The sequence below is a fragment of the Seriola dumerili genome, unplaced genomic scaffold (genome assembly GCF_002260705.1).
Source record: "Seriola dumerili isolate Sdu_G_001 unplaced genomic scaffold, Sdu_1.0 BDQW01004506.1, whole genome shotgun sequence".
NCBI lineage: Eukaryota > Metazoa > Chordata > Actinopteri > Carangiformes > Carangidae > Seriola > Seriola dumerili.
Window position 1 is genome coordinate 81,712 of NW_019178761.1, and position 24,085 is coordinate 105,796.

Consider the following 24,085-nt stretch of genomic DNA (forward strand, 5'->3'; position numbering starts at 1 on the left):
ACATTCAAACTGATGTGTGGGTGTAAAGGCACAACTCAAGTGTTGGGTCTGTCCAAACCTCACTGACTCTGTTCTCTGGTTAACTGATCTCTGAGGACTCGGTCACTCTACTACTGCCTCACTTCCTTCTTTGCCCTCGTCATAATTACTACAAAAGGCTGCTTAACTATAAAACCTCATTATGGGTCATAACTGATGTAATAATGTAGTAATAACTACTGAGTACTGATGTCATAATGTAGCAATGACTGAGTACTGATGTCATAATGTAGCAATGACTGAGTACTGATGTCATAATGTAGCAATGACTGAGTGCTGATGTCATAATGTAGTAATGACTGAGTGCTGATGTCATAATGTAGTAATGACTGAGTGCTGATGTAATAATGTAGCAATGACTGAGTACTGATGTAATAATGTAGTAATAACTACTGAGTACTGATGTCATAATGTAGCAATGACTGAGTGCTGATGTCATAATGTAGTAATGACTGAGTGCTGATGTAATAATGTAGCAATGACTGAGTGCTGATGTCATAATGTAGCAATGACTGAGTGCTGATGTCATAATGTAGTAATGACTGAGTGCTGATGTAATAATGTAGTAATGACTGAGTGCTGATGTAATAATGTAGTAATAACTACTGAGTGCTGATGTCATAATGTAGCAATGACTGAGTGCTGATGTCATAATGTAGCAATGACTGAGTGCTGATGTCATAATGTAGTAATGACTGAGTGCTGATGTAATAATGTAGTTATAACTACTGATCCATTGCGAGATGGTCTCTACATTTAATTTACACCTGAACAGGCCGTGAGTTTGTGGAAGAGGAACAGGTTTGGTCACACGTCGCGTTGAATCCAGCTCCTGAGTTGAGAAGAAAGAAGAAGAAGAACCTGATCACAGAACAGTCGTACGTACTGGTGGTGTTGTAGTGGATGCCATTCAACTGTTCAGGACAAGGTCTGGAGATCATCTCTCCTGCTGCACTACGAGGCCAACAGGTCCCTATACCATCCACAGATAGGTCACAATACATATCTGCAGGCAGACAGACAAATAGTTAGAAACACTGAGAGACAGAGATACAGAGAGATAGACAGAAAGAAAGACAGATAACGACTTCGACATGCTAGCATTTGATTACCTGAAAGGGGCTGAAGACTCACAACATGTGAGAATGTAAGAGTGGTACCCAACATCACCAGAAAAATGTGAACTTATGTTAATTAATCATGCAAGCCAACGTTAGCTAGCAAGCTAACCCTAGCTTCTGTCTTCTGTGGGCTAGCAGTAAGGTTCTTAGGAGGAGTAAACATAAACTGGTGGATGTGTCAAAGTATGAGTTTAATTTCTGTTGAAAAAATCCCATGAAAATATCATCATGAATACTATGATGTTTTTATACCTGACTATCCTATGACATTTTTATCCATTACTAGACTATGACTTTTTCTGCCTTACTGTACTGTACTATACCATATCTTTGTTTTACCTTACTACACTATGACTTTTTTATACATTGCTATAAATTGAGTTTTTCTTACTAAATCATGGAATATTTCTGACTTACTATACTATTACTTTTTTATTCCTTACTATATTATGACATTTTTATGCCTTACTATGACTTTTTTATGACTTAACATATTATGATTTTATGCCTTAGTATACTATGATGTTTTTATACCTTACTTTACTATTAAGTTTTTATGCCTTACTATACAGTTACTTTTTATACCTGACTATCCTATGACGTTTTTATGCCTTACTTGAGAAAGACTTTATGACTTACTGTACTTTGACTTTTTGTACCTTACTATATTATGACTTTTTATGCCTTATAATAATAATAATAATAATAATAATAATACATTCTATTTGGCAGCGCCTTTCACAGCACTCAATGACACTTTACAGAAGATTAAAAACACAATAAAAATAATAAAAACAACTTACTGCCGTACTTACTGTACAATGACCTTTTTATGCCTTACAATACTATTACTTTTTTATAACTTATTTTACATGACTTTTATGCTTTACTATACTATGATATGTATGACTTACTACGTTTCATCACTTCCCAATAGCAGCTCACTGTAGTTCCCACTGTGCCTTGAAGAAGTAGTTACTCACAGGGTGTATTCTAACCTCTACTATAAAGACAACGATGACTGAAACAAGAGACTATCACCACCACCTGCTCCCAGCAAGAGACCACATTCAGCAGCAGAGAAAACTCACAAATAGCCCCTTAAAGGTTCTTCTTGTGTTCTTTAACATAATCTAGGGTCCTTAGGGGAACATACATTTATTCCCTTGTAGTTCTAGGAACTTAAGAGTTCTCCAATGTTATAATTCATGCCTAATTAGGGTGGTCCTCAGAACCCAGGACAGTCCTGTTTAGTTTGGGTGGTCCTTGGTATTTATGGGTACTCCTGCATTGTAGTAATCCTGAGTATTTAGAGCTACACTTGTCTCGTGAGGGTAATCCTGAGTTCTTCAAGGTTCTTATATGTAATTATGGTAGCCTTGAAAAAGTTTCATCTATGCGGTTGCAGTAAAAAGGTTAAGATTCCCCCACTCTGTCCAAAGAAAGATCAGGCTGGTGATGTGTGATCAAGATCAGTTCAAGGTTAGTCCTGAGCCATGCAGAGCAGCTATGTGAAGTCCAAATCATTTAAAGTTCATCTTGTTTGGAGTAATCATCAAAAGGTCCACAGTGATCCAGAGGGGTCCTTGATGGGAGTGTTGCTCTTATTTACAGTGGTTAACAGAGGTCAAAGGTGAAAGCCAGCTGTACAAACCTGAGGTGTTACTGATGGTGAATGTATGGTTGAGTAACAGCAAAGTCCTCGCTGAGAAAGAGACAGGAAGCAGAAGTTTGCACTTTTCACTAGTTTATTATTTGAGAATTGAGACTGTTGAACCACAGACAGGAAGACAGACAGAAGGTTACCTGTCAGGTTGGTCGACAGGAGGGTCAAAGTTTCACAGGTTAACTCTGCTGGAGATACTCCTCCAGTCAGCAGCGCACACACACAAACCACCTGGGAAACAGAGCGAGAGGAAGAGACGTCATCTTCTCCCACATCCCTGTGGGTCCCAGGGTGCGAAGTGGGGTACGCTTAGACAGGATGTCAGTCAGTCACAGAGCTGATACATAGAGACAGACAACCGTTCACTTCAAACTCACACTCATGGGCACAAATGAAGCTGCATATACTTGTACTGTGGGAGGAAAGAACAGGAAACTGACGCAGAGAGAACATACAGGTTCAGAACCTACACCTGTTACTGTGAGACAGGTCATCTTCATGAGTCACAGCCCTGAGGTCAGACAGGAAGACAGACAGGTTTGAGGATGTTTGCTCAGACTTTTCTTTTCATATTTAATATGACAGACAGAATAAAATATGAGTAAAGATGAATCAGATAATAAAAACTGGCCTCAGAGGATCAGAGTGTGTGAGCTTCAGTTTACTCCGAATAATTTCTTCATTTTCATCCTCAGAAAACGTCTCTCAGCTGGTATTGGTCCAACAGACCAGATGGTTTAAACTGGTCACATGACACTGACCTGTCCACGTGTGACTATCATCTGTTCAACAATAACATGATTCACCCATTCATCAATTCATCAATTAGACTCAGTAACTGACGATAAATCAGCTGTTCAGTCTATTAATTATTCACTAATGTCACTGATTCACTCAGTCACATTCCATATTTCAACACGCTGACACAGACACACACACACACACACACACACACACACACACACACACACACACTGAGTAAATGTCCACAGAGATTTACTGTGGTGATGCTGCAGCTAAATTTAGAGCGACTGCAGCTTTCTCTCTCTCACACTCAGTCTTTGGGGCGTTCAGTGTAAATTTGTGGGTCTGGCTCAGGGGGAGGAGTCACAGACAACAGTCCTGTTGGTGTCCCTACACTAAACACCACGCCCAGTCTCCCTGAGGGATTATGTGGAGTTTGTTCATGAGTTCACGATTTACGTCCAAAGGCGACACGCATCCATCATTTAGCCACATGGTTCCCAGCTGATCTGGACAAGAGGCGGGAACAGGTCTCCAGTCCGTCACAGGAGACACTTAGAGACAAACAACCGTTCACACTGACCTCTGTGGGACATTTAGAGTCAAACTCCACACAGAACCACAACCTGGACCACGGCTCCACCAGGGAGTCACTGTGACCATCTGTCTGTCATGTGATTAACATGATGAGCCAATCACAATATAAACATTTACTAGTGACATCATATAAGCTGTTATAACCACATCAAATACATCTAATGCTTTAAAGTCCCGTCTCTGTTTGATCATGGTCTGTGTGATCCACATTCTGATGGTGCAGGAAATACTGAGTCTGCTCATTAACAAACAGAGCAGACATCATCTTCATCACACACATACACCAGCTGCCTATTCACTGCTTCATGTCTATTTTTAACTATCATCATGTCTGGACCTTAACTATAGTTCATGCACCAGGACCAGGATCCAGATTCTGGATCTGCACCAAACTGTACAGACTCATAGATAAACACCGTTGGTATATCTGATTTTACATCAACAACCAAACTGAGGAAAATCCCTGGATCCCCCTCTCAAACCGGATCAGCACCAAAATGTGATGAGTTCTTCCCTGGACCAGGACCCAGTCTCCACCAAGACTCGTTCAAGTCAGTTCACTGCTTTTTGTGTAATCCTGCTGATAAACACACAAACAAACGAACAAAGATACGCACACACAAACCATCAGACACACACACAAACACACAAACAGACAGACAAACAACAGACAAATAAACAAACAAACACACATAGAAACACAGGTGTAAATATTGTCTCCTTGGTGGAGGTGACTAATGTAGAGACCCAGACCACAGATTTACCTCAGCCACAGTTTGAGCCAAAGCGTCACTTAAAACATGACTTGTACAAAGACACAGCAACACAAAAACTTCAGAGAGCAGCGGGCGGAGGCGGCGCTGACGTACAACCATGAATGTCTTTGTTGTCTGAAGGTCAAGTTTAAAGAACAATCATACGAGAGTTTTCTCTCCAAGAACCAGCTGTTAGTTACTAGATGACTTTACTTACTTTTTACTTTACTTTTTATACCTCAGAAAATATTATCAATAATCACTAGCACCTGAGCCCCCATATGAAACCCTGTGCCAGATGTGTTTCTGATGTAGACTGACTGTTCTCAGGGTTTGCAGTGCCATGCAGGCAGAGCGATCTGATTGGCTTAGAGGTCCCAGGGGGTGACGACCATATGTCTCTGCTCTGCTCGGATTCACCTCATGTACTGATACAGTTTATATTGTTTACACCACTGTGTCACAATACAACAGCACTACTGTATCATTACTTTATATAACATCAGAGAATCAGTGTGAACATTGTTACTGTGTTAAGGTCACGTATAACACTGTGTAGCCCTGTGGCTATTATTTTCATTCATTCATATACAGATATTAAAATGTTTGTGTTGCTTATAAATAATAGTTCATGAAGTGTAAATATGTTTAAAAAGTCATTTCATATACAGTTAAAAGTCAGAGATAAAAGGGTGGTGTTAGTTTTAAAATCCATATGATTGTCGGCACAAAAGATAGGAGACCACGTTTGTTTGTGGGGTAGTGAAGCATCTCTTTAATCTCTCATCTTTGAATGTATGTAGCCTTAGCCAATCCTGTCCTCACCTTGTTCAGGTAGGAGGTGCTTAGCATCACCGACCTGCCGCAGCACATTAGCGACAGCAGAGGCTGCGTCATCGGCCTCCGAGCTGTGGACTGTCAAGTAAATAAAATACTACTAACTCCCAAGACGGACGGAGAGTCGTCCCCTGGTTTATGTGTGAGAACTCTGAGAAGCTGCCGGAGGTAAATTCATGTGTTTTAATGTACTTTGTGCTGTTGTGTAATTTGTAATGTGTCAAAGACGAGCTGAATTGCTAATCGCTGCTAGCCTTTAGCTTAGCCTGCTCATAGACTTGCCTATGGTCAATTCTGCATTGTAGTTAGCAATTGCTAATTCGTTTAAGACCTACTGTTGGTTTTTCGCCATGAGTAAGCCTGTAACTTAGTTACTAAGAAGAACTATGTGATTCAGGACCGGACATTTGCCATAAGAGTGAGAGAGTGAGGACCGGGAGAGCCCTGGACCTTTGGAGGGAGACTGTAGCTGCTGTACTTGAACGTGGCTCACCGCACTTTGTTGCTGCACGCTCCGTTTGCTTTACCGCTGGAACTGCACCTTGCCTTTTGCCCCTTTTCCATCTTAATCTCTGACTGTGGCTGGACTCGTGAGTACACCATTAACACTGTGCACGTGTTTTTTTTGTTTATGCTGGTTAAAACACAGTGAAAAGGCCATTTGTTTTCGGCCTCCACGCTCACAAGCTTCGACCAGGCCTGCAACGTTTTGTTTACATTTAATAGCCCTGCGTGAATGTGTGCGAGTGTGGGCTGTGGACATTTGAGTTTACCTGTTTATTTTGATTTCACATTTTCTCATGGGGTTCATCATTTGTGTGTCAAACCTTCCAGACCAAATGAGAGTTTTGAATACTTTTATCAATGCATAGGCCTACTTAAAAGTCAACAGTGAACTATTTGACTAATTTGGAAATCCAATTCGTAACTTTGCAATAAATAATTATTGTTGTTTCAACTAAATCCTGTGTTGTACTTACAAGGGTGATACTTTTTGGATAAATATTAAATAGGTTAAAGGGAACTTTTATTTTAAAGGGGAAGTACCAAATTTTGTGTTACTTCTTAAATGCTATTGGAGGCACCGCCAAGTTATTTTATATCACGTTTATCACAGGTAGCGCCATCTCCAGGCGAACTCAGGCCCGTCCCACTGTACTACAACACCCCAATTATTTGTCAGTCAATATTTCCTAGCTACATGGGACTGGGGTCACAACTGTATGTCATGATATATTATCATATATATTGCATTACTTTGTCGTGATATAATATCACATATATAACACTGATTCCTATATCCTTATATGAAGTTCACACATTATGAATGAGTGAGGACCGAGGTCTGTTGATCCAGATCAGACCACCTGCTCCTTCTCCTCCTTCCTCTGCCGTAGTGGAGGCATCTGGTCCTTGTAGTCCGACTCAGTCATCATGTTCTGGGTCAGTACCCAGACTCTGTCTCGGCCCTTTAATACCTACTTGGTTCTGGTTCGTTTAGTCAGAGGGTTTCTGGTTTGACAGACGAGGATTCAATCAGCAGTCCTCATGGTCTGGATCAGGCCTGATATTCCTACCTTTCACTTCACTGGGCTATGATTGGCTGTTGGACTGAGGCCTGCGCACCTAACTGGGAGGAAACAGGAGGATGTTCCTCTGAGCTATGGAGTCCCAGAGGAACAGAGGGCAGTGAAGGCATCACAGCAGCTCCAGCAACAGAGATAATTACAATTCAATGAATGAGACAAACAAGCTTTTAAACAAGACACAGTTTCTCTACTGTTTGTTTTGATGAATTCACTGTCTCAGAGATGAAACGACTCTGAGAGGAAATCTAACAAAGCTCTGTGGTTTGTACTTCATTACTAATGAGTCCTTCAGGTTCCCCTGTAACAAGCACTTCCTCTCTGTGTGCAGCTCTCATAATAAAGTGGTTTCTGTTGCTGAACTCTTTGATTTGAGTCCTGATCCTGGTCTCTTTGGAGTTTAATATTAAATATAGAATTAGTTCGTCATGTCTTTCATGGATCTGGTTTGGAGTATTTTGTAGTCTGGTGCTAAATATAAAAATAATCAACCTTTATGCAATAAAGAACAGAAAGCAAAAAATCTGATGTCAGCAGTCGTAGAGATTTACATGACTGCTCACTGACACCAAAACATCTGAGTCACGACTATTTCAAGGGTCTGGTCTGCGTGGATCCTGACTCAGAGAGATCTAAGACTGATTGGACCACCAACCATAGACGAGACCAGAGGACTCTTTACATTTACATGAACAAACATGAGGGTTCTTTTGATGTGACCTATTTATTTATGTCCAGTTTAATTCTCTGTTCTGTGTTCACTCCTGTTGTTTGAACTGAATCGTGTTCTTTTCAGCTTTGACAGTGTCAGTGAACACATCTTCATCCCTCCATCAACCAGCAATCAAACCAACTGACAACCGACCAACCAACAACTGACTGATCAACTGATCAACTGACAACCAACCAACAACCGACTGATCAACTGACAACCAACCAACCAACCAACCAACAACCGACTGATCAACTGACAACCAACCAACCAACCAACCAACAACCAACTGGCCAACTGATCAACTGACAACCAACCAACAACCAAATGACTGAGTGACAGACTCAAACCAGAGAGTCAACCCAGAAACCAGGGGAGCACCAGGACAAACTTGTTTCCAGTTTGGACTTTACTTTCCCAGTCACACTGACTGATTGGACAGATGTTTGATTGATTATTGATTTGATTTTTATTTGTTCTGGGGGAGGGGGGGGGGGGGTCAGGTGTGGTTCAGGTTTCTGGAGAAACAGGAAACATTTCGGTCCAGGATTTTCCAAATAAAACCTTTTAGTGCACAGTGATGTTGCTAGGTCCGCGTCCTGCGTCCCTGACGCATTAAAATCTGAAAGGACGCAGTAAACTCACTGTCCATGCGTCTCAGGGACGCAACTCATTCTTCCCATGAAAAACGAAACATTGTGAACAACAACTCGTGTTTAAAATCACAGTAACTAGCAAAAGTAACTTCGCTGTCAGCAGACCAGGTAAGCGCTGTTTCAACCCTCTGCGCATCTCCTCCGCGCAGACGTGATCCCCCGTGTACAGTATCGCAACATGCTAGTTTAGCCACTACCACAACAATTAGCCAGTCACCGCGGATTTCCTTTCAACAATTAAAGATACGAACTTCATAGTAGTAAATAAACTCATGTTTCCACTGCTCCATGCTGTGTTCACTCATGTCGACAATGTCTTAACGTCTAGGGGACGTGCTGTAATGAAATAAATAAAACATACTCCGGTGGCGGTGATGAAAAATACTTTAACAGACTTTCCACTGTGTTAGTTAAGTTTCATTTGTGTGCTAAAAGTTTCACAGTGATTGACTCAGTTCATTTGATTTAGTTGATGTTCAGACAAGAAGATTTTGGTCTTATTTTGGTGACAGTTTATTTGTTGACTCTGTCATGGTGATGAGAATGTTTTGTTTATGTGTTAAAATCAGCACTTTTATTGGTAATTTATTTTGGTTCTACAGACACCATTTTGTTTTCATTTGAATTTTAGTCATTTATTTTGGTGCTATTTATGTTGCTACAAAAATGCTATTTTATTAGAATTTTGTATGCCATGCAGCTGTGACAGTTTTGCAATAAACTTTTCAGATTTGGAATCTTATTTGTTTAATTTCAGATACATCATGAATATATCCGTTAATTATAACCATATCATACCACCATCAAAGGAGTTTAACACTACAATTTAAGAAATAGAAGAATATAAGAAATACATTTTTATTTGGGACCCACTCAAATCACCACCTGTGGGTCCTGGGGCCTCACTACATTGAAAACCTATCAACATCACTGAGTGCAGTCATGAAGTATTTCGTAGCATCTTCAATAGCATCTTCATCATCATCTTCTTCTTCATCATCATCAGAAACAGCTGAGATTCTCAAACACACATGTGACATAATGACATAATATATGTTGTGGACATGTTGAGTTGTGACCTCAGCAGCTCAGACTATGGGGGGGGGGGGGGTCACAGCTTTCAAACAAACAAACTGATCACATCTGGTCTCAGATTAAAGCTACAAACTGTAGAGTACAGTAGAGTACTGCAGTACGACAGTTCCATACAGTACTATAGTACTACAGTACTACTGTAGTTCTTCAGGTGATGGGGGGTGCAGGTTTAAAAGCCCCCCCCCCACTCCTGTACAGGACTGTTGTGAGAGAACAGGTCGAACACAGACCTCTGATCTGGGACCAGTTGAAGGTAAAGTCCACTACCTGAAGTGGTTTGATGGTCACATGATCTGATCTGGTTCACATGGAAACAGGCTCTTTTTGATGATAAATGAAACGTCTTTATCAATGTATCAGTGATCATCATCATCATCATCATCATCCTCAATCAGGTTTATTATAAAAGGTAAAAACCGTTTTGTTGTTTTTTATATTAAATAAATTCATTAGTATCATGTCACTCACACACACACACACACACACACACACACACACCTGACTCAGTAGTTTCTCCATCTCTGTCATTCAGACATCTCACGGTCGCGCGCACTATGGCACGCGGCGGTCCTTCGTTAACGGTCTCGCCAAGCTCACTTCGGTCCGCCAAAAGTCCCGCGTCATGTCGGTCCACCGCGGGACAGGTGAGATGAGAGATCCGCAACTGAGGAGGAGACGAAGAGATCCAAGCTGAACCGAGTAGAACTGGGTTAGATTCAGGAGGCGGAGAAACTAGCCGGGTTGCAGAGAGGAGGGGGGTCCGGGTTAGCACGGGTCTATTTGTGGTCCGAGTTCTGAAATATCCAGGTCCGGTTCTGTCACTGTTGTGACTTCCTGCGGATTTATACCGGGAACACTGAGACCGGGCCAGCGCGTGCTGCCTGTGAGGAGGCTGCTGCAGAGCACGAGCCAATCAGAGAGTAGAGGGGGGCTGGGGGTGGGGTGGGGGGGTGGGGGGGGGCAGTCACAAAACAAGTAGTGATTCTGATGAGCAGGATTTGATTCTACGCTTTATTGTGAAAGGTAAGCTCTGCTTTTTCCTGTCTGAACTCATCAGTTCCAGAGACACAGTCCCGGTTCAGGTCCTTGTGATTCTCAGACACCAGCTGAGCTCAGGTCACAGCTGCAGCATCACACGCTCACTGAGCACTTTATTAGGAACACCTGTACACCTGGTCATTCTGCCAATCACGTGTCAGCAGCAGATCCAGGGAAGGAGCTTCACAATGAGAAAACTGAGCTTCATGATCGTAGGTGTTTGCTCTGAAAGTTTAACTTACAACAGTCGGACATCAAAGAGGTGTGCGCGTGAGCTTGTGTGTTTAACCATCTGACAAGAAGCTCTGATGGAGCATAAAGCTAACTTACAGCTTGCATTGGCGTCAGCAGTCATTATATATAGAGATCAAATGAATGAATTAATGTTCATATAAAAGCAGAACAAACAAAAAACGTCAGCTCAGTGTTTCTGGGAGTTTTGGTGAAGATGAGATGATTTGTCCTGTGAGCACAGGGTGAGGGGGGGATTTGTTTTCACAGCAGGCAGGATGAAAGAAAAGGGGCGGGGCTTGTCAACAGGTGTTCACTCACAGTGGAGAAGCAGTGGTAAAATAAACTATACTTTCAGTAGTTAAAACTACTTTAATCACTGTGGATTGTATTTCCATAAAATGTGTCAATAACCTGCTTTCGAGGCGATGATCAGGTCAGTTATTAAATTCTTCATGTGCTGATTTCATTCAGTCAAATGAATCAGGTTCATCAGATACAGAGTAAATATTAAAGCTAAGCAGCATTGATCGGGCCCTCGCCCAGTCACACACCTGAGGGCCAGCAACAGGAGGCGACTCAACACTCAACATATATCATGTTCCTGTTTATCAAGTGTAAACCAGACCATGAAAACATCATGTAAATCAAATGTTGATTGTCACTCAAGGGTTACTTCCAGTATCCAGTAGGTGGCGCTGTAAATACGACATCATATTACCATGCTGATGTCTTCAGTGTGGGACTGTCAACAGACGTGAAGTTTGAGGCAGACTGGACGAAGTATCATATAGTTATAGGACTTTACTGTTTCATGGCAAAACATCAAAATTCTATTCCTGTAAATGTCAAAAACTCAGTAAATTCAAAATATCTGACTTCCTGTTGGGTTTAGGGTATGGGTACTTAGGCTTTTTTGTACCATTTTGTCCACACGGGCAAATGTAAACTCAGCTGACAATTTATTAGGAACATCTAGCTAAAACTGATACAGTCTAAAACAACAGCCCTGTAATAAACAGTCCTTCATGAAGATTATACTGTTTATACAGGTGTTTCTGTTCCTTGTTGATATGAATGGGTTGGACAAAATAATAGAAAACAATAGAAACTTAAAGCCATGGTGAGTGTCTTTATGTAACAGTAGTTTTGTGTTGGCATCGGTTCAGAATATTTCTGTCTCTTTGATTACTAATAATCAGAATCAGCCCTGAAAAATCTGTTGATCCCTATTGCTGTTTGTCAATTTAGGCTGATTCTGTCCTTGATTCATTAATGTCTTATTCAGTTAATACCAAGCAATACACCATGAATGAATGAATCCAAGTTTATGTTAAGTTCTCTGTGCTTCTATACAGTAACATAATATATACAGTTTATCATACTGTTTGCCTTTTTTTAATCCTAATAAGTAACTTACTGCTCTGATCATAGGTGCTGTCTTCATCTCTAACGTGGTGTTCTGTAGTTATGAAGTAAGTACTACTAACTACTCTGTCTCTTTCCAGTCTGCTGAGATCAGGAACTGCCGGGCGAGATGCTGTGATGCATTGTGGGGTTTTTAGTATCAACAACCTCAGGCCTTCCTTCAGCCTTGCAGGTAGCACTCTTCCAAACACACATATTTACACCTGATATAAACTGACTGATTTCCTCACTGGTGTTAAATATCTTTGGTTTGATCTGAAGTGAATGTGAACATTGATGTGTGTAGGGTAGATGGCCGTCACTGTACTAGAACCCTCCCTGAGAAGTATGGTGTGCAGTTACTGATGTCAACAGCATGGAAGTTATTAGTAAGAAGCATGTCAAATATTCAAAGGTAACAGCTCTGAGATAAAACTGGATATTTGTTGGTGTGTCCAACTGTATTTAACACGGCCAAGGACCCACAGCAGCACATCACCTGTGAGATCATGATAATGCTGAAGAACCAGGAGTGACAATACATCACCAGGTGGTGGGGAACAGAATGAAGTGTTTCTGGTTTAAAAGCACCGTCCTCCAGCATTTCAGAAATGGAAGGTCTTTAGTTTGGTTTTAAAAGAACACATTGATGGGGCGAGTCTAAACAAAAGGTTTACTTTACAATATTAAGCTTGTGTTAATATTTCATTGATTGACACTTAATTTTATTATTCGGAAAAAGTTTCTCTGCAGAAACTTTAGTGGCGTCACTTTATTGAAGGTGTTTGATCATAATAATTTGGGAAAAATCTGTAAAATAATAGTTTTCCTCTTCAGAAATATTAATGAAACTTTCTGTAAATGTATTGTTTTTACCCTTTATTTGAATTAGGACATTTAACTTTAATCTTACAGTCAGCTGCTGCTGCCAATCATTTCACCGTTTTTTTAACGATTTTTTTTTTTTTTTTTTTACAGTGTGGCGCTCAAAGAGACCATCAGGTTCCTTGTCTCCTCTCTTCGCCCTGATGTCTCAGTCAGTCCAGGTCCGACTCTAGAAGAGTCCTGGTTAATCTAGAGTGATCCTGTCTCTGACCTCTGCAGGTGACAGGTGTGTGTCTGTATGACCTTATGTAGACAGGTGTGTGTGAGTTTACCATAGGTGGACTCCAACCAAGGTGTAGAAACATCTCAGAGATGATGATGATGTAACCTGAGCTACATTAAAGTGTCTGATTACTTCTGTCAATGTGAGATTTCAGTTTTTACTCTTTAATACATTTGAAAAGAAAAATCTAAATAAATAAATACCGTTTTCAGTTACTCATTATGATGTATTGAGTGTGGACTGATAAAAGTTATAGATATCTACTAATTAAATGCAAAATTCAAGGGACTGGTTGTTGAGGTCTGCAGACGAGGTTTAGTTCTACTATGAACAGAGAAACAGTCTCATGTTCTCATCCATGAATCAGGCTTCCAGGTAACTTCAGAATCAGTTTCCTGTCTGAAGGTCGTTCAGGAGGCTGAGTCTCTGTTTTCCAGAGTCGTGACACCACACTAATGTTGGGATAAACTACATACACACACACACACACACACACACACACACACACACACACAGAGGGTTGTACTTGTGAGGACTCGTCATTGACATAATATATTCCCCATGTTTAGTCATCACAACTAAACATGTGGTCTGACAGCATTGAGACAAACCTACGAGACATTATCTTTGGGTGGATTAATTAAGGTGTAGCAGTGATGTAGGAGTCATCGTGGCTTGTTACACAACAAGCAAATGTGTTTCACAGACAAGAGAGACATCCCTGAACTCACCACAAGCTCGAGAATAAAAAGTACAAAATAAAACAAACAGATAAACAGGCTTTTATTTTTAGCTCATATCATCAGGAAACAGCAGCTTAATGTGGTTAAACTGCTGTCAATCATCTGTCAGATCACACACACACACACACACACACACACACACACACACACAGTGTTGCTGGAGGGTTTAAATATCTGAGGAAACTCAGAACTGCTTAAGTTTCTTACAGCCATTGAGACAGTGAGGACAGCTGTGATGTGTGTGTTCAGGTGTGTGTGTTTGCTGTTGTGTGTGAGTGTGTGTGTGTGTCTGAACCTGTTGGATGAAGCTGTTACGTTCAGTGGACCAACAGGAAGTCTGTTTGGATTCTCTGTCGACTTTCACACCATCAGCAACAAGTAAGAACCCTTTAATTAACCTTTGATTAACATTTAATTAACCTTTAACCCCGAAACCTTTACCAACCTTTAATTAACCTTTATTAATTAACTAACCCCTAACCAAATCTTTAACAGACTCCTTAACTAACCCTGTCAACAATAAGTAAAGACCCTTCGATAAACCTAAAAACCATCAGTAGCGCCAGAAGTTAAATAACTAAACTCAACCAATTTTATTAACTATTCTCTTTGCTAACACCATCAACTCATATCTTAGCTAACTTAGCAACTAGAACCTCAACTAACACATCAATAAACCATTTAACCTGCCTTAACCAACCCCTGATAAACACCTGAGTCAGATGCTCTTTAACCAACACTGTTCTAATCCCAGAGTATAACGGTTCAAGACATCCCCCCAACGTTTTGGAGGATGCCACATCTGGAGTAGTTCTGGGCTCCTTAAAGCAGTACTGTACCGTCACGAAGGTTTTATATATGAGAGCAGCAAACAAGATCATAGAGAGAAGGAAGTCCCTGTGTGTTGTAATCCAGCTTCTCTCTTTGACTGAAGGGAGGGGGAGCTGTGGCTGACGAAGATGTTGGTAGCAGTGAGTGTCACATATAGAACCTTTAAAGAGGAAATTCAGGGTTAGAAAGATGGAGTACTTTACAGATCAACAGGTTGCTTAGAACTGTTCTGGGGTCTTTGATGATGTTTTTTCATCCCAGACGATGTTCTGAATTCCTGAAATAAGAGCTTCAGTGGTTAAAGAAGCTCTGAGGTCTTCAGTGGTTTAAACCCGGGTCAAACCACATTAGAAACACCTTAGAAACATTAAAATACAAGTTAGAAAACAAATTATAAACATGTTAGAAACACGTCAGAGACGCATTAAAAAGCAAGTGAGAAACACATTCGGAACATGTTAAAAACACGCTACAACACACTGTTCTTTCTGCAGGCCCTTTGTTGTGATTGGAGCTCCCAGAACCAACACCAGCCAATCAGGGGTTATGGAGGGAGGGGGTGTGTTCCTGTGCCCCATATCACCTGGAGGCGGGACTTGTGACATCATCAACTTTGACCTAAAAGGTAAATTTCTGATCTATGCTTCATCCAATCAGGTTAAAGCAGAGACAGCATCACATCTCTGTAGCACACAATAAGTTCTCACCTACTGGAAATACTCAGGTTGGTTTAGGTGTTGCACCTGTCCTACCTGTCATATCTGTTTTATCTGTCAAACCCGTTGTCATGGTTTGCCATGATGGACAATTTCTGTTTGAACACTTCCTGTTTTATTTTGTATTGCACTCTTGTGTGTGTTGTGGTTATTTTATATCCTGTCTTTGTCCTGTTGTTGATTGCCCCGCCCTGTTGTGTTTCACATGTGTTCAATCACCTGTCCTCCCTTTTGTCGCTGTAGTCTCTCTGCTCCACCTTTGTCCCTTTGTCCCTTTGTCGTTTTCTGTGCTTCTTCTGTTCACTCTCTTTTGGATTTTTAGTTCTCAGCATTTTCACCCTTTTGCAAGTTTCTGTTTCTTCTTCATTTAATAAATCACCACTTACTTTGGATGGTCTGCAATTGGGTTCCTTATACTACAAAACCTGACAGTTGTACCTGTCATACTTGTCACAGCTGTCATACCTGTTGCAGGTGATGAGGACTACAGCAGCTCCGGTCTCTTCTTTCATGCCTTTAAGAGTCAGCAGTGGTTTGGAGCTTCAGTTCGATCAGTCAGCAGCTCACACTTACTGGTGAGAACACACACACTCTTTACAAACAACATTCATGTGTTCACCAGTGGATTCAGAGAGAAGAGTGTTACTGAAACAACCATAAACAAACTGAACAAGCTCAAATGTATTAATTTGGGAAAACAGTGAGAACTGATCTGTGTGGTCACTCTATCCTACAAAAGAGGGTGAAAAATCTGTTACAGTCTCGTTGTGCGAGTACTCGTCCAGGTTGAGGGTCTTTATTTCAAGTAATGTCAGCAGGATGCAGCACAAATCTCTTTTTCATGAAATCATATTAATTATGATCTATAATTTCTTCAAGGACTTAGAGTCTGTTTCCAAAAACAGTCTATTGTAGATCCGTTGAACAAAATGTCCACAGGTGATAGAAATCCCAGTGCCCCCCCCCCCAGTGTAATAACGAGACCTGATGAGACCTGATGACTCCCATGCTTTAGAAAGGGTCACTGTAGTCCAGTGTCAGGTGAGAGTGATAACCTGTGTGTGCTCATCTCTCAGGCATGTGCTCCGCTCTTTCACTGGAATGCTCAGATGGGAGGGGCCGAGTCAGGGAAAACACCTGTGGGGAACTGCCTCCTATTGGACCACAGGACAGGACGCTCCACCACTTTCTCCCCCTGCAGAGGAATCATGATGGAGGCTGACTACAAGACCATGAAAAACAGTAAGATCGGGTTCTTCCTCAGCTGGTGGATTTAAAATCATAGATCTACTCTGATTCCTGTGGTTGGTCCTCTTCACTTTGAGACCACAAACACACCACCAGAGTCTGACTTGAACTGGACTGAGATCCCGCCTTTTTGGCAGTTTTGGCCTGGTTGTTTGGTTCATAACAGTTTTAATGACTCACCTGAGAATTAGCTTCAGGTTGTGTCTGAAAACACTTTCTGTCTCCAAGTTACAACTTGTGTCTGTTTCTTGTTGCCTAGGAAACGACCAGCGGTACTGTGAGGTCGGCTTCAGCACTGACATCACAAAGGTGAGGGGGCGGTGTCCCACCTGTAGGTGGTTAATAATCTCATCTGCTGTTATGAGTAATTTTCATATTGATCTGTTTATTTGTCTGTAAATTGTCTTCAGACCAGTGTCTACTCCTAATGTCGTCATGACAACAGCTGTCCTCAGCTATGATGATATGTGAACATCTTCATGTCTCTGTGTTGTAGGGGGGTCGGCTGGTGGTGGGGGCTCCAGGAAGCTTCTATTTCCAGGGTGAGTGGAGACGTCTGCTGGTCACTGACAGGAAGTACAACTGATCAAACATGAACTTCATTTACTGTAGAGAAAAAAACATCTGAGATACAGCAGGACAAATGATTTAAAATGATTTACAGTTCACTGACAACATGCCGCTGTTGGTTCCAGGTCAGGTCTTCACAGTGAGTGTGAGTGACATTATCAACAGTGGAGAGAGCGACAATCCCATCCAGTATGTGGGAGGCATCAGCCAATCGGATGAGAGAGGAGATTATGACCTTTACCGTGGTGAGTAGAGATGAGGAAAGCTTTAATTCTGAAGGGTACACTTGTGTTGAATGTTAACTGAATTCATAAACCTCAGAATAAAGACTCAAATCGGTTCCCACTTCAGCTGTTACTACGTTTCCCACAGTGGGACACTGTGTTCACACTGTAACACTGCTGCACTCATTTATCAACAGTGAACTTCTCAGTGTCATCAGTGTGGACTGGGTTTATACACTTTTCATACATTATATACAGTTTCATACATACAGATTAGTTACATACAGATTAATTACGTACAGATTCAGACAAACATGTCAGAGATTAATGATGATGAAATCAAATCTATTCTCTAAAATCTGTGTCAGGTTACTCTGTGGCCAGTGGTCAGCTGACTGGAGACTCCTTACCAGGTTACTATAATATAATCAACCTGCTGCATTTGTTTGATGACAAATTGATGACATACAAAATCAAATCAGTGACATCACTGCAACTGAGCAATAATCAATTACTATGTGTTTGTGTTTCAGATTATCTAGTTGGTGTTCCCAATGACAGAAACACAGCAGGAACAGTAAGACTCTGTTTTACTCACCACACTAACTTGTTTAATTTTTCTCAAATTTGAATGATTTCTAAGAAAAGTTTTCATTTTAGTTGTTTTGAACATTTTTATTTTGGTTGTGATTTTGAAGTTTTCTGATCTTTGAGACTTTGTATTTTGATCAGGAGATGAAGTAGCCAGAGACTTTACTAAAACTGATGGACAACTCACGAGGTGTTGTCAGATATAACACTGTGTCATCTGCATATCGACAGATTTCCTGGCTCCTGCAGAGAATCTGGCCTGAGTCTAGCCAGAGTCACTGTGAATACTTAGTGTTATTTAGATCATATGGTCCAGTGAACCAAGCTGAGAAGATGGTGGACTTCTTTCCTTGTGTCTCTTTTAACTTTAAAAGTTACTGGTGATGATCCTGTGGTAGACGACCCTGTTTTACTTTACTGTAATCTACTGGGTTCTCCTGGGCTCTGTGGTAGAGAACTGTGTTCCTCTGGGTTCTCCTGGACTCTGTTGTCAGTGTGTGTGTGCTAACAGGTGAAGATCTATGACGGCAGGAGCAGTGGAACACTGAGTGTTCACCACGTCTTCCAGGGAGCTCAGGTGATGTCGTCACAAACGTCAATGTACCTGATGTGAAAGTGACATCCTCAGAGTCTGAATCTGGACCTGTGGTCTTTGTCTCCTGTAGGTGGCGTCATACTTTGGACACAGTGTGGCTGTGGCCGACATCAACAGTGATGGGTGAGAACAGATGAACAGACACAATGGTTACAACAGACATTCATCATCTATGGAGTAAAGTGAACCTGTCTGTCTGTCTGTAGTTTAGATGACGTGCTGATTGGAGCTCCTCTCTACATGGACAGGGTGATGGAGCAGCTGCAGGAGAGAGGACAGGTCTGCATCAGTCCAATAAAGTGTTCTGGTCTCTGTCCCTCTCTGGTTTTTACAGTTTAGTTTTTTGTCCAGGATAAATCAGTATTTTTCTGGTTCAGTCACACAGGAGAAGTCAAGGTCTTGAAGAAGCAGAGTAAAAGTTTCTGGCACAACTTCACATACTTCCAAGGATCATGGAGAATCAGTCACTCAATCAATCAGTCAATCAATCAATCAATCCTTATTTGTATAGCACTTTTCATACAGGTTATTGCATCAGTTCAAAGAGCTTCAGAGATGAATGAAGAAAGGGTCAAATTAAATAAGCTAATGAGTTACAATAAAATACAATAGAGTGTAACAACAAAGGGAACAAAGTGTAATTTGCACCTAAAGTCCTGTAAAATATTATCAAACTTTTTCCATCTAAAATTCATCATGATGTCTTCACTAGAGCGAACCTGCCCTGCAGTTTTCAGCTGTCTGGACCAGTCTTAACTCGTCTTGTAAATGATGAGATTAAATATTATAATTAGAAAACAACATTTGCAGCTGCCATGTTTCACCGTCAGTAACTTGCTGTGAACAGACATGAGAAGTTTTTTCTGGTTGTTTGATGTGAAGTGAACCAAACTATAAACACTGATGTAGTAGAATAATATATAAATAAAGACAGTCAGTATGTTTATCATTATTTCACTGCTGTTACTCTCAATTCAGGTGGTTGTGTACCTGCAGAGAAGACACGCCACCTTTGCCTCCCAACCTGACCAATCTCTGATCGGCTTATCCTTGTATGGGAGGTTTGGCTCCGCCCTTGCTATACTGGGTGACCTGGACATGGATGGTTACCACGGTAACCAGTTAAAATTTTGTTTAGTGATAAGAAATCGAGCTGCTGTCTTCAGCTTGTAATGCTAGCTACAAAGTCTTAGCTAATGTTGCAAATGACATCAGCTAACATTGCAAGCTAACCAGAAACAAGAGGAAATTCATTAAACTGTGACCATCTCTCCACAGATGTGGCTGTCGGGGCTCCCTGGTCAGGTGAGGGTGGGCGGGGCCAGGTATTTATCTACCTGGGCAACCGTAATGGTCTGTCAGCCACACCCTCTCAGGTGATTGACAGCCCGCTGCCTAGCAGCCGGACGGCATTTGGCTTTACTCTCAGGGGAGGGGCTGACATTGATAAGAATGGATACCCAGGTATGCTCTGGGTTCAGAGGTCGTTCATTCATATTATTGACTGATCAGTAATCAATAATCAGTGTCACTTCCTGTCTGTTTGTGTTGTAGACCTGCTGGTTGGAGCGTGGGCTGCAGACAGAGCTTTTGTCTACAGGTTTGATGTCATTAAATTTCAAAACCTGTAAACTGACAAGTTGTTTGAATAATTATTGAAGAGTTAAAATTATTCAGTGATTCACAGGAAAAATTACAATTAGAGGAAATATTTTTCTTCTTTCCATGCCTTGATTTAACCATAAAAAGGTTTAATTTGCAACCCTTGTGGGTGTCCTGACCCCAACTTTAATCCAGGTAGTGTATTTGTCAATAAACTGAAGGTTTAGGGTTTGTTAGATATCGGACTGTATTGACTAGTTTCTTCTCTGTAAATGTGTAAAGCTATCTATCTCAAGCAAAGTGACTGACATATCCATCAGCAGCTAACTCTGAAGGTCTAGATGTCAAAGAGAGTTCACATGATGAAAATGTAACTTGTGTGTTCAGATCCCAGACAGTGATACGGTCCAGAGTTTCTCTCACTCTGCTTCCAGACTTCCTGAATCCAGATGTCAAACTGTGTCATCAAGAGAACACACCTTTGTCCTGGTAACACATTTAACTGATTATTGAACAAAAAAACATTCATTGAATTGTTTTAAGAACTGATCAAAATGTTCAAAGAAAGTCAGAGTTCTGGGTTCGTTGAAAAATGTCTGTGGTTCTTAAGACAGGTCCAGGGGTTCTTGAAGGAGATTTAAGGTCCTCGATAGGGACTCTTAGGTACTTGAGTCTGTTAGGTGCTTCAAGGGATCCTTAAAAATACATGAAGTAAAGACATTTCAGGGGGTCCTAAAAGGAATTCCAGGGTCTTTGAATGTTTCTGTGGTTAGGGCTCCTCCCTCCTCGGTAAGGCCCTGAGTTTTATTGAGGATTTTTTTCAGTGTTCTGCATATATGTTAAGGTACTTCAAAGACTCCAGGAAATAGTATTTAAAAAGAGTCCAAGGCCGTCCTTAAAGTAGTTCCAAAGTGCATGAGGGAGGAGTCCAGGTTCCAGCTGACAGCAACAGGAACAACGTTTATATAGAAGCTGGTGTCATCTGCATGTTGTCGAATGTAAATACTGTGAGAGCTGATAAATTACATATACATATATATATATATATATATAAAACAATGTTCCTGTAATTTCATCTTCACTGAATTTCAAGAGAAAATATTCTCTCCCCCCCCCCTAGCTTTGTTATTCAGATGTGTGTCCATGTGTCTGGACACAGAATCCCACAGGAGACAGGTAAACCAACCTCAGACAGGTAAACTAACCTCAGATGGGTAAACTAACCTCAGACAGGTAAACTAACCTCAGACAGGTAAACCAACCTCAGACGGGTAAACTAACCTCAGACGGGTAAACTAACCTCAGACGGGTAAACCAACCTCAGATGGGTAAACTAACCTCAGACAGGTAAACTAACCTCAGACAGGTAAACCAACCTCAGACGGGTAAACTAACCTCAGACGGGTAAACTAACCTCAGACGGGTAAACCAACCTCAGACGGGTAAACTAACCTCAGACGGGTAAACTAACCTCAGACAAGTAAACCAACCTCAGACAGGTAAACTAACCTCAGACGGGTAAACTAACCTCAGACGGGTAAACTAACCTCAGACGGGTAAACCAACCTCAGACGGGTAAACACTAATCTGAGAGCGGGGTTAAACTAACCTGAGATGGGTTAAACTTAACACTTCAGATGGGTAAACTAACCTCAGACGGGTAAACCAAACTTCAGACAAGTAAACTAAACACTCAGACGGGTAAAACTAACCTGAGAACGGGTAAAACTAACCTCAGACGGGTAACTAAAACCTCAGACGGGTAAACCAACTTCAGACAAGTAAACTAACCCTGAAACAGGTAATATCCTCCTAAAAAACTGTATAATGACTTCATTTTTCTGTCTGCATGTGATTGCTGATGCAGCACTCTGTGGGTGGACCTACAGCTTGAACAAGATGAAACAGCCAATGGCGCGACGGACCCTTGCTGCTGTCAACCAATCAGCCACAGGAGATGATGAAGCTGATGGTTCAGAGGGAAGTGGGCGTGGCCTGTGTGAATCAGACTGCCCTACCTGAGGGTGAGTGACAGAAAAGAAACACAGACAGACACAAGATGAACAGGTGAAAAAGAGTCACACCTGTGTGTGTGTTGTGTGTGTGTGTGTGTGGTTGTGTGTGTGTGGTGTGTTGTTAGCTAGCAGTCTGAAGAGGAGGTTCGTGAATAAATTGAGTCCAATCTTCATCCGGCCAACATCAGCTCTTCAACACTATCCAGCATGCATTGCTTCATGGACAGAACACTGCTGCTGCACAGGTGAGTCTGAGTCACACCCACACCCTGCACTTCAGGCACCAGGTTACGTTTGTTTTCATTCGGTCATCTCATTTATTGACCATCATGTAGATACATAGTAACCATGGCAACATGGAGGTGGAGGTCATTACTAGGGTTACTCCATTTCAGGTTTTTTTTTCCAGTAACGATAATCTATGAGTGAGACAGCCGATACCGATCACGTTTGTCATCATTGCAGATGTCATTTCGTTCTAATTGGTCTCTCACAACTTTGTTTTGGCGGTCTGTTGGTGGGAGGCGGGGCTACACCACACAGTCACATGCTTCTCTTGATATTAACCACAGGCGTTTGGTTGAAGGTGATTTGATGACTAGGAGCATTAGTTCAGATCTACCACTGATCAATGGGGCAACCCCTAGTCATCACATCATGTTCATACTTTGAGTCTGAGTGGATTCTACATTGTGAACATTCAGTGTCATTGATGATGTCAGAGAAAAGTGTGATGAACATAAAACAGCCTTTTATAACATGATGCAGGAAGTTAATAACAATGATTCCTGACTGAGTGAAAGGAGGGAAAATGACTGATGCACCAAAACCCTGGGTAACCTGGACCATCACATCCTGCTCTACCGGTGAGAGATATACATAAAGATAAAATAGTGTGTGTGTGTGTGTTGTGTGTGTGGTGTGTGTGTGTGTGTGTGTGTGTGTGTGTGTGTGTGTTGTGTGTGTGTAGAACCAGGATCATTCTGGACTGTGGAGATGACAACATTTGTGTTACCTGACCTGAGACTGAGGGCTGAGCCAGTGAGCAACACAACACAAACCCAGAGAAAGAGTTCTGTAGTTTCTGTTGTTTTTTAGTTTCTTCACTGATTCCATTCCTGAATCTACTGATTTAGTGTGTTAATTGTGTGTGTGTGTGTGTTAGGGTGTCAGACAGTGTGTTGGTTGGGAGGATCAGGTCGGAGGGAATGTTTCAGTGTCGGCAGAAAATGACGGTGAGGGAGCATAATGAGACCGAGCTGGTGGTCCGAGTTCCCGGAACACACACCATCTTCGCAGAGCAGCCAGGTGAACACACACACACACACACACACACACACACACACACCATCACACGA

The 24,085-nt window shown here is 41.5% G+C and overlaps 2 protein-coding genes across 5 annotated transcripts in view; one reads left to right on the forward strand and one right to left on the reverse strand.

The window, feature by feature from the left end:
* LOC111239794 (corticotropin-releasing factor receptor 1) overlaps nucleotides 1–1,024 on the reverse strand; it is a 9,526-nt gene extending 8,502 nt beyond the window's left edge. Inside the window, exon 1 of the mRNA XM_022769701.1 lies at nucleotides 926–1,024. Within this exon, the coding sequence (XP_022625422.1) occupies nucleotides 926–949 (24 nt within the window). The 5' untranslated portion in view covers nucleotides 950–1,024. The remainder of the gene's footprint in view (nucleotides 1–925) is intronic.
* Nucleotides 1,025–14,554: 13,530 nt separating this feature from the next.
* Nucleotides 14,555–24,085, forward strand: part of LOC111239798 (integrin alpha-IIb-like) — a 15,166-nt gene continuing 5,635 nt past the window's right edge. For 2 of the 4 annotated variants that reach the window (XM_022769704.1, XM_022769705.1), the window contains exons 1-17: nucleotides 14,555–14,713; nucleotides 15,661–15,791; nucleotides 16,339–16,457; nucleotides 16,959–17,124; nucleotides 17,390–17,439; nucleotides 17,627–17,672; nucleotides 17,826–17,945; nucleotides 18,293–18,337; nucleotides 18,458–18,501; nucleotides 19,027–19,092; nucleotides 19,181–19,233; nucleotides 19,317–19,389; nucleotides 20,089–20,224; nucleotides 20,389–20,574; nucleotides 20,665–20,710; nucleotides 21,100–21,201; nucleotides 21,833–21,888. In XM_022769704.1, the coding sequence (XP_022625425.1) occupies nucleotides 14,571–14,713; nucleotides 15,661–15,791; nucleotides 16,339–16,457; nucleotides 16,959–17,124; nucleotides 17,390–17,439; nucleotides 17,627–17,672; nucleotides 17,826–17,945; nucleotides 18,293–18,337; nucleotides 18,458–18,501; nucleotides 19,027–19,092; nucleotides 19,181–19,233; nucleotides 19,317–19,389; nucleotides 20,089–20,224; nucleotides 20,389–20,574; nucleotides 20,665–20,710; nucleotides 21,100–21,201; nucleotides 21,833–21,888 (1,582 nt within the window). In that variant the 5' untranslated portion in view covers nucleotides 14,555–14,570. The remainder of the gene's footprint in view (nucleotides 14,714–15,660; nucleotides 15,792–16,338; nucleotides 16,458–16,958; nucleotides 17,125–17,389; nucleotides 17,440–17,626; nucleotides 17,673–17,825; nucleotides 17,946–18,292; nucleotides 18,338–18,457; nucleotides 18,502–19,026; nucleotides 19,093–19,180; nucleotides 19,234–19,316; nucleotides 19,390–20,088; nucleotides 20,225–20,388; nucleotides 20,575–20,664; nucleotides 20,711–21,099; nucleotides 21,202–21,832; nucleotides 21,889–24,085) is intronic. The other 2 variants (XM_022769706.1, XM_022769707.1) reach the window with 2 other exon arrangements.